Source organism: Vigna umbellata, chromosome 3 (assembly GCF_029865625.1).
Source record: "Vigna umbellata cultivar VRB3 chromosome 3, Vumbellata_1.0, whole genome shotgun sequence".
In the NCBI taxonomy this organism is placed as follows: Eukaryota; Viridiplantae; Streptophyta; class Magnoliopsida; order Fabales; family Fabaceae; genus Vigna; species Vigna umbellata.
This window is the reverse complement of record NC_142167.1, coordinates 17251828-17263274: the sequence shown is the minus strand read 5'-3', so window position 1 is coordinate 17263274 and position 11447 is coordinate 17251828. Positions and strand designations below refer to the sequence as shown.

General features: G+C 32.4%; 1 protein-coding gene across 1 annotated transcript; it reads right to left on the bottom strand.

Moving 5' to 3' along the window:
• Positions 1-6184: 6184 nt before the first annotated feature.
• Positions 6185-10062, bottom strand: LOC124819991 (mitogen-activated protein kinase homolog NTF6-like). The gene is made up of 6 exons (XM_047291601.2): positions 9630-10062; positions 9406-9535; positions 9164-9301; positions 7645-7977; positions 7284-7467; positions 6185-6918 (listed from the first exon to the last, which is right to left on the bottom strand). Exons 1-6 carry the CDS (start codon positions 9788-9790, stop codon positions 6743-6745), a joined length of 1122 nt encoding a protein of 373 aa, XP_047147557.1. The 5' UTR covers positions 9791-10062; the 3' UTR covers positions 6185-6742.
• Between the last annotated feature and the right edge of the window lie 1385 nt (positions 10063-11447).

Here is an 11447-nt window from a genome sequence, read left to right as displayed (position 1 = left end):
GAGAAGTATGTCCCATGGAATTTTTCGATTGTATTATATCATGGTATAAACTATCTGATTCAGTTTCATAGAATAGTGATTTTCAACAAAAAAAAAAAACATTGGATAAGGTCTAACGTGTGAACCTCTCGAAGAAAGTCATCATATTATGAAAACTTATCTGGATTTAACTCTTGGGAGTGTGGAACAAGTGATCTTCAAATAAAATTACTACACATGAGAATGGTTATAATTAATAATAAAGTTAAATATATTTGTTTTTCTGAATCGAAAATTAGATTTAGCTCATTTTCAAAACCTTGGTCCAATTTAGTTTCTCAATTTTAGAAATATATGAATTTAATCATTTTAACTAAATTTTCTTAAATTTATTTGTCAAATATATTTCGTAATAATATTTAAATTGTATATATTGTTTGATATGGTTATCCTTTAATATTAGTTTAAAAAACGCATTTAAAATTTTAAATAAATTTAACAAAATTTGATTAAAATGATTAAATTTAGACACTTCTAAAATTAAGAGACCAAGCTATTACAAAGTTTCAAATAGGAACTAATTTCAAGTTTAATGGAAGAGAAAAAAAAACATATTTAATCTTTAATAACAAATTTAACACATTTTAAATATTCTTAAGTATGGCTCCTTAAATAAAAAATAGGATAAAATAACAATTTAAAAAAATAGTAAGTCAAAAACGTATTTCATAAAGTGGTGTTATAATTTATATCTAATCAGTGTTTATGTTAAGGTATACCTATCAACTGTAACCTCCCAAAATTTCAAACTTGATAATTCATAATTTATATAGTGTAACATTACATTTACGGTAACATTCCGTAATCTCACTCTTAAAAATTCATAGTTGATATGTGTCTATGTTTTAAACTCATATTTCAACTAGAAAATTATAACTTGAGTTCTTCTATCTTTCTCTTCATTGGCACTGAGTCAGACGACATTCCTTCATATGCTCCCGTATAACGAATTATACGATCATCGCACATACCCAAACACAAACACAAACAAGTAGGGTGAGCTAACATGCAACCAATCATTTATAAAACATGCATAATTACTTTGATGCACTCAACAAACCTCATATAATAATTATGTCAGACACCCTCATACCATCATACAACAATCGCATCATAGATACTCATCCATTACTTAACAAACCTCATATAATAATTATGTCAGACACCCTCCTACCATCATACAACAATCGCATCATAGATACTCATACCATCATACAACAATCGCATCATAGATACTCATACCATCATACAACAATCGCATCATAGATACTTATACCATCATACAACAATCGCATCATAGATACTTATACCATCATACCACAATCGCATCATAGATACTCATCCCATCATACCATAATTACTAAAATAGACATTTGTCCCACGATACTCAATGGACACTCGTCTCACAGTGCTCAATAGACACTTATTCCACAATGCCCAATAAACACTCATTCCGATGATATGTTAATGAGCGGTCAACGGGAGGTTACGCACTTGTGATGCTTTCTTAGTCCTCAACACTATGTCCAAAACCGGCACATAGACCAGGACCTCCTGCCCTCCATACCATCCACAAGGTTAGTTCCCGATGATATGTTGATGAGCGGTCAATGGGAGGTTACGCACTTGTGATGCCTTCTTAGTCCTCAACACTATGTCAAAACTAAAATTTGAAAAATATAAACTTTGTGTAGCATGTAAAATGAAAAGAGGAGAGGACCAGTAAAAACAACGGAACCAAGCTTGGAGTCCACTTATATATTTTGTGGATCTCAATTCTGAATAACTTCCACAAGTGAAATGAATGTATATGTAATCCTCAAAAGTTTCTGTTTTTTATTTTTTTATTTTGTACTTATAAATGTTATAATATTTCTAATTTATTGTTTCCTTTAAACATTTCTACAAAGTAATAAAAAGGGTCGTTTTTAATGTTTCTGTATAAATATTTTGAAAATATATAAGACTTTTATAATTAAAAATGGAACGTGAGTAAATGTCTTTTAATCTCTTTTATGTTAGATTTTGATAATGGTAATATCCTAAAAAAATTCCAAAAATCTAGAGTTTGGACATTTGAGTGCCCTGTGTCGTAAACGTAACCCACATTCTTTATAATAGGTGTTTCGGTATAGTAGTTGAGGCCGAGATGCGAATCTGATGAGTCACGTCCTCTCCTTTCAATAATGATGTTATCTTCACGTCTTCTTCTTACTCAGAACTCGTCAGGGATAATGAAGTGGGTACCTGCGAAGGCACTCCGACGCTCAAGTCAGAAAAAGAAAAATCGTAGAACTCTTTCAGTTTAGTAATAGAAGAAATATCTATTTCTCCTCTCTTCTGATATTCAGAAAAACGTCCCTTTTTTTCTTCTGGTTTTTCATATTTAACCTCGCAGTAAGATAAAATCGTTTACCTGAAAATCCGGTTGGTTGGAGAACTTAACTGCTTGGAAAATACAACCGCTTGGTCGTACTTGATATTGGGTTAGTTGGTTCCGCGATTTGCGACACCATGGCCACCTATTTCTAACCGTTTATTCTTTAATTTGTCAGGATTAAAAGATCCATTTTGACTAAAATTGACTGAACATTTGTTGACTTTTACCTTTGATTGGGTTTAATCAACAGACGATCGCTACAAGACGATTGGTGAATATGATATAACGATCGCTCTTTCTAGTGGTTGACCGAACATTTGTTGACCTTTACCTTTGACTGGGTTTAATCAACAGACGATCGCTACAAGACGATCGGTGAGGATCGCTCTTTCTAGCGGGCGGAAATAAACATATGACAGCTCGTTATTTTATCTTTGGTGATCGTTTGGATTGTCAGTCGATCGATTCAGATATCCTACCATACAATACATATTCTTTGTGGGCATAGCTTCATGCACTAGCATCATTCATCCTCCATTTCCTTTTTCTTGGAAAGAAAAAAATATGAAATGTGTAAAAGTAGTAGATATTGCGATAGTGATAAAATTTTAATTACGTGTAATTTTATTTATTTTTTATGATTATTTGATATTTATTTAAATGATAGTGAGTGTTTTATTTTGATGTTTATAAAATTCTGATTTTTTTTCACATGGAAGAAAAAATCTTTATTGGTTTGCACTAAAATTTGATAATATTATCGTATTTATATAATTTTATTTGTTCTGATATAAATTTCATATTTATTGTTGATCAGGATAAAAATAACTATCAATTTTTACTTTGAAGGCATGAATAATATTGTCAACACATATTGATCACGTTCTACGATAATTTTGAAATATCAACTTCAAAAAGTTAAAATTGATGAAGTTAAAAAAAGTCAAAGATTTTTATTTTTTTCAAATATTAAACGTATATAACATAATAATTGTTAGAACTTATGGATATCTCCTGACATATTAAGTATTAGAAATAGTTAGAGAATATAATATTTTTAATCAATTTATTTTCAATAATTAATTTTTGGTATTTTATCCTTTTTATTATTATCTTTCTCTATTTGTTTTTATATTTTACACAATATTCTTTGTTCATTATCAATTTAAATAAAATATCATTTTATTAGTATTTTATTTTTAAAAATAACTAGAAACATTCAACTTATAAATTTTAACCATAAATCCATAAAAAAATCTATAAAAATAATGATTTTTTTTAAAAGAAGTGTACCTTTCTTTCTCAAATACTTATAAAATTATATTTGTTGGTTTAATTTATCCTTAATGAACAGTATAGCCATCACCAATTTTCAATAACTTTTAATAGGTTGTATTTTAACTACTATTTAATAAAATAAAAACAAAAATATCACATTTATTATAGACTACTCAGTCAAAATCGACAATTAAATTTAGTTAAACATCAATTAATATATACGCTCTTTTGAAAAAATCACATTAAAATCGAAGCCGTCTTTTTGTTTGGTTTAATAATGAAGAGGCAAGCTGTTGGTCAACTTCTAACTAAAAGCTATACACTTTATTGATAATCAACCATTATCACCACAAACAAACTGAAATACTTGACGATTATTTGAATTAAAATTTAAAAAATAAAAAAGTCAAAAAATGCAAACTAGAGTAATAAAAAAATGATTTTCGGTTTAAAATTTTTATTTTTTAAGGCTAATAAGTCTTCTAGTGGTACATGTCAAAATTAAGGTTTAATGTTTCGATAGGTTTTTTTTCTACTAGAATCTCAAATAGGTTCTCTTCTTATTCGTTTTCTCAATTAGATCCTTAAATTGAAACAAATAAGGATTTGTCATCAAATTATACTAACGTCGTTTAAGTAGTGTTTATGTGGCATGCTGATTGTCTTTTTTTTAAATGATGTGACATAGTTTTTGATCTGATGTGAAATTTTATAACTTTTGAATTAAAAAATTGGGGGAACTTACCCCTTTATTCGAAAAAAGAAATTGGAGGAACTTACCCCTTTCTTCTTCAAATTAGGGTTCCTTCATAGGGTTGATGTTTGAAGAGATTTGAGACGAAGATGTTGGGTTCTCTCACTCATGGCTCTCTCGCAGTAGATGGAGGCTCGAAGAATTCGCTCATGGAGGAGATTGAACGGCGTTGTTCGAATGGGTTGCTGCTGTTTTTGGTTTTGTGATTCTAATTTCTCTTTGCATGTTGGATCACTATCTCTGTTGCGACGGCCATGGAGGTTGCACGATTGAACTGGGACTCGATTTAGATTTCGCGAATGTGCTATTGTTGATGCGTCAATGCAGGATGCGCGGAACTTAGGTTCGCCATGGTTGCTGACTTTGGGTGGCTCGTGATTTGGATTCATGGTGGGAGCAATGATGATGAACGAAGAAGATGACGATTGTTGAATTGAGTTTCGCAATTCGAAGTCTCTCGAGTCTTTGTGGTTTACGCATGGTGGTGATGTCTTCACGACGGCTCACGGTTGAGGCTTGGCGACCATCAACTTCCTCTTTCACCATTGATGGACGTTTAGTGAATCTTAAACTCTCGAACAAAATCCCTAATTTTCAGAAACAATGCAGTTATGGTTGTGAGAGTGGTGAAGATAGTGGTTGAACGATGTTAATGGTGGCGGGTGAAAACCCTAATTTTAAAAAACAATTAAGTCCAATTAACTTTACTTCATTTTTTTTAATTTTAAAAAAACAAAAATCCATGTCAAACTCAATTAAAATTATCTAAAACTTTGCCACGTCATTTAAAAAATTAACATCAGCATGTCCGTTAGTCCAATTTGACAACAAACTCCTATTTGTTTAAATTTTTCAAAAATAAGGATCCAATTGAAAAAACAAATAAGATAAGGACCTATTTGAGATTCTGACAGAAAAAAAAAGACGTACCAAAACATTAAACCTAAAATTAACTATAAAAAAAAACTATTTTACATGAAAAAAAGTTATTGTATTTCTATTATTGTTATCAGAAGCTTTTTTTGAAAAAATATATATATATTACAGTAACTTGGTTAAGGAAATTATTAAGACAAACATTACGCAAAGGATTATAATAAGTATTTTAGTAAGAAATTAAAATGTATACAAGTCTACTGATTATGCATTGTCTGTATAAAAAAAATTCGTTATCCAAAAATATAACATTCATATAAACTTTTAAAGTAAATATGATAAAAACCAACATATTACCAAACAATATAAAAACTATTATACCATAAACTATTGCTTCTATTACAATATAACAATAAGTACATTATTTAATTTGCATGCATGTTTCTTTAGCATGCACTTTTATGCTTACGAACGTAGTGAACACATAAATATAACATGCATATGTATATTTATATGTACCATGTCAAATAAGAAATGAAAATAAGGTTCCAGTCATTCAATCGTTCAATAATTATTAACAATAGTTCTTCTAAAAGATGTACACAAAGAGAATCAAGACAAATTCGATTGTCAATTTAAATTGCAACACATTATGAATTCAACTCTTCCAAAGTTGAGCTTTTACAAAGTAAAGGGTAAAACAATAATCATCAATCATAAAAGAAGTCATTAATATAATAAAATTCCTTGTATGCAAAATAACTTAATTGAAATTATCAAAGTTTTCCAAACAACAATTATCCCTCTCAACTTTATCTTCTGAAGTGAATCTCACAATTTAGTGGAGCCAAATTCCGCAAGTGGAACTAGCAAGCTGTGATTGCCATAACTCTGTAATTTGAAGGAAAAGATAGTTTACAAGCACCAAAACAGAATCCAAAGTTCAGAAAACGCATCAGAAGTGTGTCTAAAATTCAAAAGTGAAAGACAAATAACGAAACAAAACCTCTATTATAACCACCCAAAAGTAAAAACCACTATATTGTGGCTTATCTTCAATAACTTCTGTGTAACTACTATATTTGGATATTTATACAATGCAAAGCCAAAAAGACAACGGCTTAGGCCTTGGAAGCATATGCCCCTCTTATGCATAGCAAGCACCAACGCTTTGTGGGTACCATAATCCTCTCCAAGAAATAAAAAAGGTAAAAGAAAGTTGCCCTCTCAAGGCAACTGGAACGGGAGAACCTATCTCCCTCACCATTTCCATTACAGAATCACATGCTGCACTTGCAGCTCCAAACCTACTAAAGCAATTTATAACATGTTTGATAGAAATAGAACCTTTACCACCCAACTCCAAACCTGAATAACGAAATTCCATATAAAAAATATTTTGCCAATGCCCAAGGCTATTCCAACATCTGGTCCTGGCTGAAGTTTAGAGACTCTCTCCATATGAGCTCCTTTATGTCTTCTTCGTTAAGAGTCGTCTGTTCGAAATCAAAGATGAAAGGAGTTGGGCAAACGGGCTCCTCGTTGATCTCATGAAGACTTGCCATGTATGGGTGATTTAGTGCTTCTTCGACTATGCAAACCATAGAAAAGAAGTAAAACATATGAAGAAATGAAAGAACGTGATAAAAAAGATAAGAGGGTAAAACGTGATTTAGCCTTTTAGGTCTTCCGAGATTTGGTCTAAATTGATTTTAGTTCCTACATTTTAACGCCGTAGTTTTGGTTCTTGTACATCTGAAATGTGGTGGATTGTCTATAGTGAAGTAAAAATGAAGTACAGAATTGAGAAAAAAATGTACCATATTACGAAATACAAGGTCTAAAGCTATCGTTTTAAAGACATACTAAAACCAATTTTGACTACATACTGAGGGATTTAAACACATTTTACACAGAACATAATGGACTATTAAAAAAAGAAAAAAAGAGGTATACCAGTTATTCGCTTGGAGGGATCAAAGACCAACATTTTCTCAGCAAGATCAATTGCTAACGTGGACGTATCAGGAAACCGCTCAGCAAAAGACCTCTTCTCTATATGTGGAAGCTGCTTAACATATTTCTTTGCATTATCACTTCTGAGGAACCCAAGATCCGAGTCATTTGGAGAACCTAATAACTGTTTTGAGAGACGATTATCAGGACTTTGTTCATCAAGATTTCATCACTTGTAAGCTTGCATTAACCATCAATACTAATTAAAAGATATTTCAGAAGACAAGGATCCTACCGTGCTAAGCTAAACTTTTGTGCCAATTCAACACACAACCAGGTAGTGAAGAGAGAAGACAAATACCTCAGTTATAAGGGCCAACTGCTGAACATAATCTTTACCAGGAAATAAAGGCTCCCTTCTAATTATCTCCATTAAAATACAACCAACCGACCAAATATCAATAGCAGCAGTATATTCTGAACAATTCAATAACAATTCAGGGGCCCTGTACCAACGAGTGACAACATATTCTGTCATAAAGTCCGTCTCTGAGGTTGTTCTGGCCAGCCCAAAGTCACATATTTTGAGATCACAGTTTGCGTTGAGAAGTAAATTGCTTGGTTTTAAATCTCGGTGCAAAACATTTGCAGAATGTATGTACTTCAATCCTCGCAAGAGTTGATATAAAAAGTACTGCAGTGACATTGAAAACACAGTTTAAGTTTTATGAACTACAAATTTCATTGATACAAATCAAATAAAACGACGAAATTTAAATTTGTAGGGTAATGATCCATAATCTGTTTCAAGGAAAAAGCATCAGAAGATCTGATGCTGGTTACTGAATTATTCAAGGTTCTCGGACAACAATAGATGGCATCGTAAACAGAAGCAGCACTAAATGACCAATTTAACAGTTCCATTTTCTAATTAGCATTCTTGATCATTTTTGTATTGATAACAACTTTCTAATATCATTCGAGTAGTTAGATTTCTTTTTTATTTGTCTTAGATCCTTCACGTCGAGAAGTCAACTCAGTTTCCAACTAATCCAAGTTAAGCCAGTGGACTCACAAGCTATACTAGCACTTACTCTCTTTACAACACTTAGTCACCCCCAAAACTTCATTTAAGAAAAACAATCTTGTTATCTTACCACTTGGATTAAATTCTTGGTGGTATTTAGATTAATTAACAAATGAGAAGAAACATTCGATTAAATTACATTCTCCTCCCATACCATCAAACACGGTCACTAACAAGTAACAACTACTGAACTAAACAGTCAAAATGCCACATAACATCAATGCCGAAAAATACGGAGATAGGAGATAAATTAAACTCATCTTCATCACTATAAAATGCGTATGGTACTTTATTTAATCGCTTTCCGTGTATCCTTTACACAAGATACCTTTTTCCCACGTTAAACACCAGTAAGCACCAAAGATGCCCATTGAGTGGTGGTCATTAACACAAACAAGACAACAAATATCTCCACATATTTTTGCCTTGATTATGTGGATATCCTCCCCAAGAGACAATACTACTCGAATTGGATAAGACAACTGCCATAACAAACTCGAGTTTGCATACCTCTGATTCAAATGGTCAGAGGTACAAGCCTGTCCACATTACCACCAAAGAAGAGAACAAATATACTATAAATATGAACTCCCACTGTCTTGTATTATTACTATAAATATCTCACCATTATCCCTGAAGCTAGGTCTTAGACACCCACTTAAATGTCACAACACTCTTTTCTCATACTAACTCTCAATCACTCCTATGACGCGTGCACACTTACATTTCTTTCAAGTCAAACAATTAGTCACCACCACCACTCAGCAATAACCACAACCACGTAACTCCTCACCTGGCAGTGCTCATCAGTGAGAGCCTGATTAGACTGTATAATCTGATGCAGATCGGTGTCCATCAACTCATACACAATATACACATCGTTGAAATTCTCCCTCTCCGCTGGCCGAATTATGTCCTTAATTTTAATTATCTGCACAATAATAAAGCAAAACGAACCAAATAAAACATCATTACAAAAATGCACAAATCATCATTGTTTTAATTTCTAAAAATCACCGAAAAAACAAAACGCACGTTATCATGTTCCATGTGGCAGAGAAGCTTGATTTCTCTGAGCGTCCTCTTCGCGTCGATCCTGTTGTCAAACGCATTCCCAATCTTCTTAATCGCAACTCCTTCTTCGGTCTCCGAATTCGTCGCGCAGCTGGTAAATTCATTCAAAAACCAGTTAAATTAATTAATAACTAATTAACTAACTAAATTAATTGAATAAAACAGCGAAAGAGAGAAGAACGAACCAAACGATGCCGTATGCGCCTCTACCAACGGGTTGCAGAGGCGGTGCGTACTTCGCATAGACTTCGAAAACGTTGCCTAAGATGTTGTAGCGCACGTACTTGCCACCGTGAACTGGAATCCCTTTCCCTTTCGGTTTCTCAGATTCGGCGTTATTTTCCATTTCCTTTCGTTTCTCTGCACACAAACCGAAGCGAACAAGGAAAGTGAGTGAGAATTGGGATTCAGGATTTCAGAATGTGATTATTATTAGGTCCACTTTGCCACAGTGACTTCAATGGCTTTTGCTTTTTGGCGTTCGAACTTTTCAAATTTAATTTCAAATGTTCGAATCTGCTTCGTTGTTCTTGTTGTCAACCTTCCCGTTTGTGATTAGTTGGGGACAACCCAAAACAACACTGTCCATCAAAATTATCTTTCGAAATTGAATCGTGTCAGTGAAATCCCGCTCCTTTTCTTGCAGTTTTTTTTTCTCTTTTTTGTAAAACAAACAAGGTATTATGTAAAGGACGCTGAGGCCAAGAGAAAAAGCCTGCACAAAACAATGTGCCAAGGCCCTTTCTTTACACACCCCCATAGTTTTCTTGTGCACCCCCAGCGGGTGGTTAAAAGACCAAACTGCCTCCTTTTTTGTTTTCACCACTTATTATCACCTCACCTCACTACGGATTGACTCAATTCATAGTAATGATAGGATCACACTTTTACCTATAAAATAGTTATAAAATAATAATTTTTTGTATTTTTTTAAAAAAGAATAGAGTAAAAAAATGATAACTTTAAATAAATATAAAAAATTTATGTGTCACAATATTATTTTTTTATAAATAAAATGTTTTATGTTAATTTATTTTTTTCATAAAAAAAATAGTTTTCAAATTACATAATTCAAAAGATAAAAAAATATTTATGAATAACTCTTGAATACACAGTTCGAAAGATGTTTTTGAATTACATAGTTCCAAAGACACTCTTAGATTAGATAATTTGAAAGACGTTTTTGGATTATATAGTTCAAGAAAAACTGGATGACACCCTCTAAAGTTTATTTTATGCAAAATAGACATCCGAATTGTGTTAACGTAAAATTATTTTTGGATTATTCAAACTGAAACTAAAAAATCTTCCAAACTGAAAAGTCCAGAAAATATTAATATTCTAGATTGCATAAACCTAAGTCATTTTTCAAAGACATAATAAGATTTTTCATGTGTTATTAATGTGCATGAGAAAATATGGGGTGTAAAGAGAAACTACATAAAGAAAGGCCCAAAGCATTTAAATAAATATGATCTAAAATTATTTTGGGTGTTGCTCCCTCCACCCCCACACATCTCTTCCTCCACCTCCCCTTTACTATTTTGCCCCTTCCTCCACCTTTTCTTTACTATTTTGCCCCTCAGTAAAATTTTATTTTTAAAATTGTTGTTTTTTAATTTTATTCATTTATAACATATTTCACTGATAACCTACGTAGTTTCTTGTATGAGTAAAATATTTTTCTACAAAGCTTGGTGATCGTGAAAAGAATTATCAAACAATCTTCTTCTTGTTCTCGGTGCAGTACGTGGTGCAGTGCGTTTATGGTGTAGTGTCCTTGTCGTGGTTCCTCTCCAGGTACGTAGTCATAATCCTTCCAATAATCCTAAACCCTAAATCCTTCCCATACTTCCAATAATCCTTTTAATATCCAAGCCTATAATCCTTGCATGAGCCGCAAAACGTAGTAAAATAAAAACGAAACGTAAAAGGAACACTGCCTATGGACGGATGACATCCTTCAACGGATGTCAACATCCGTTTAAGGCAAAACGGATGTC

Bases quoted from the DNA above. Each gene is read 5' to 3' on its own strand.
- LOC124819991 (XM_047291601.2), bottom strand. From the start codon at position 9,790: ATGGAAAATAACGCCGAATCTGAGAAACCGAAAGGGAAAGGGATTCCA. The intron at 9,536-9,629 runs GTTCGTTCTTCT...TGAATTTACCAG, and splicing joins GGCGCATACGGCATCGTTTG to CTGCGCGACGAATTCGGAGA. The intron at 7,468-7,644 runs GTATTTGTCTTC...CTCTCAAAACAG, and splicing joins AGTTGGCCCTTATAACTGAG to TTATTAGGTTCTCCAAATGA.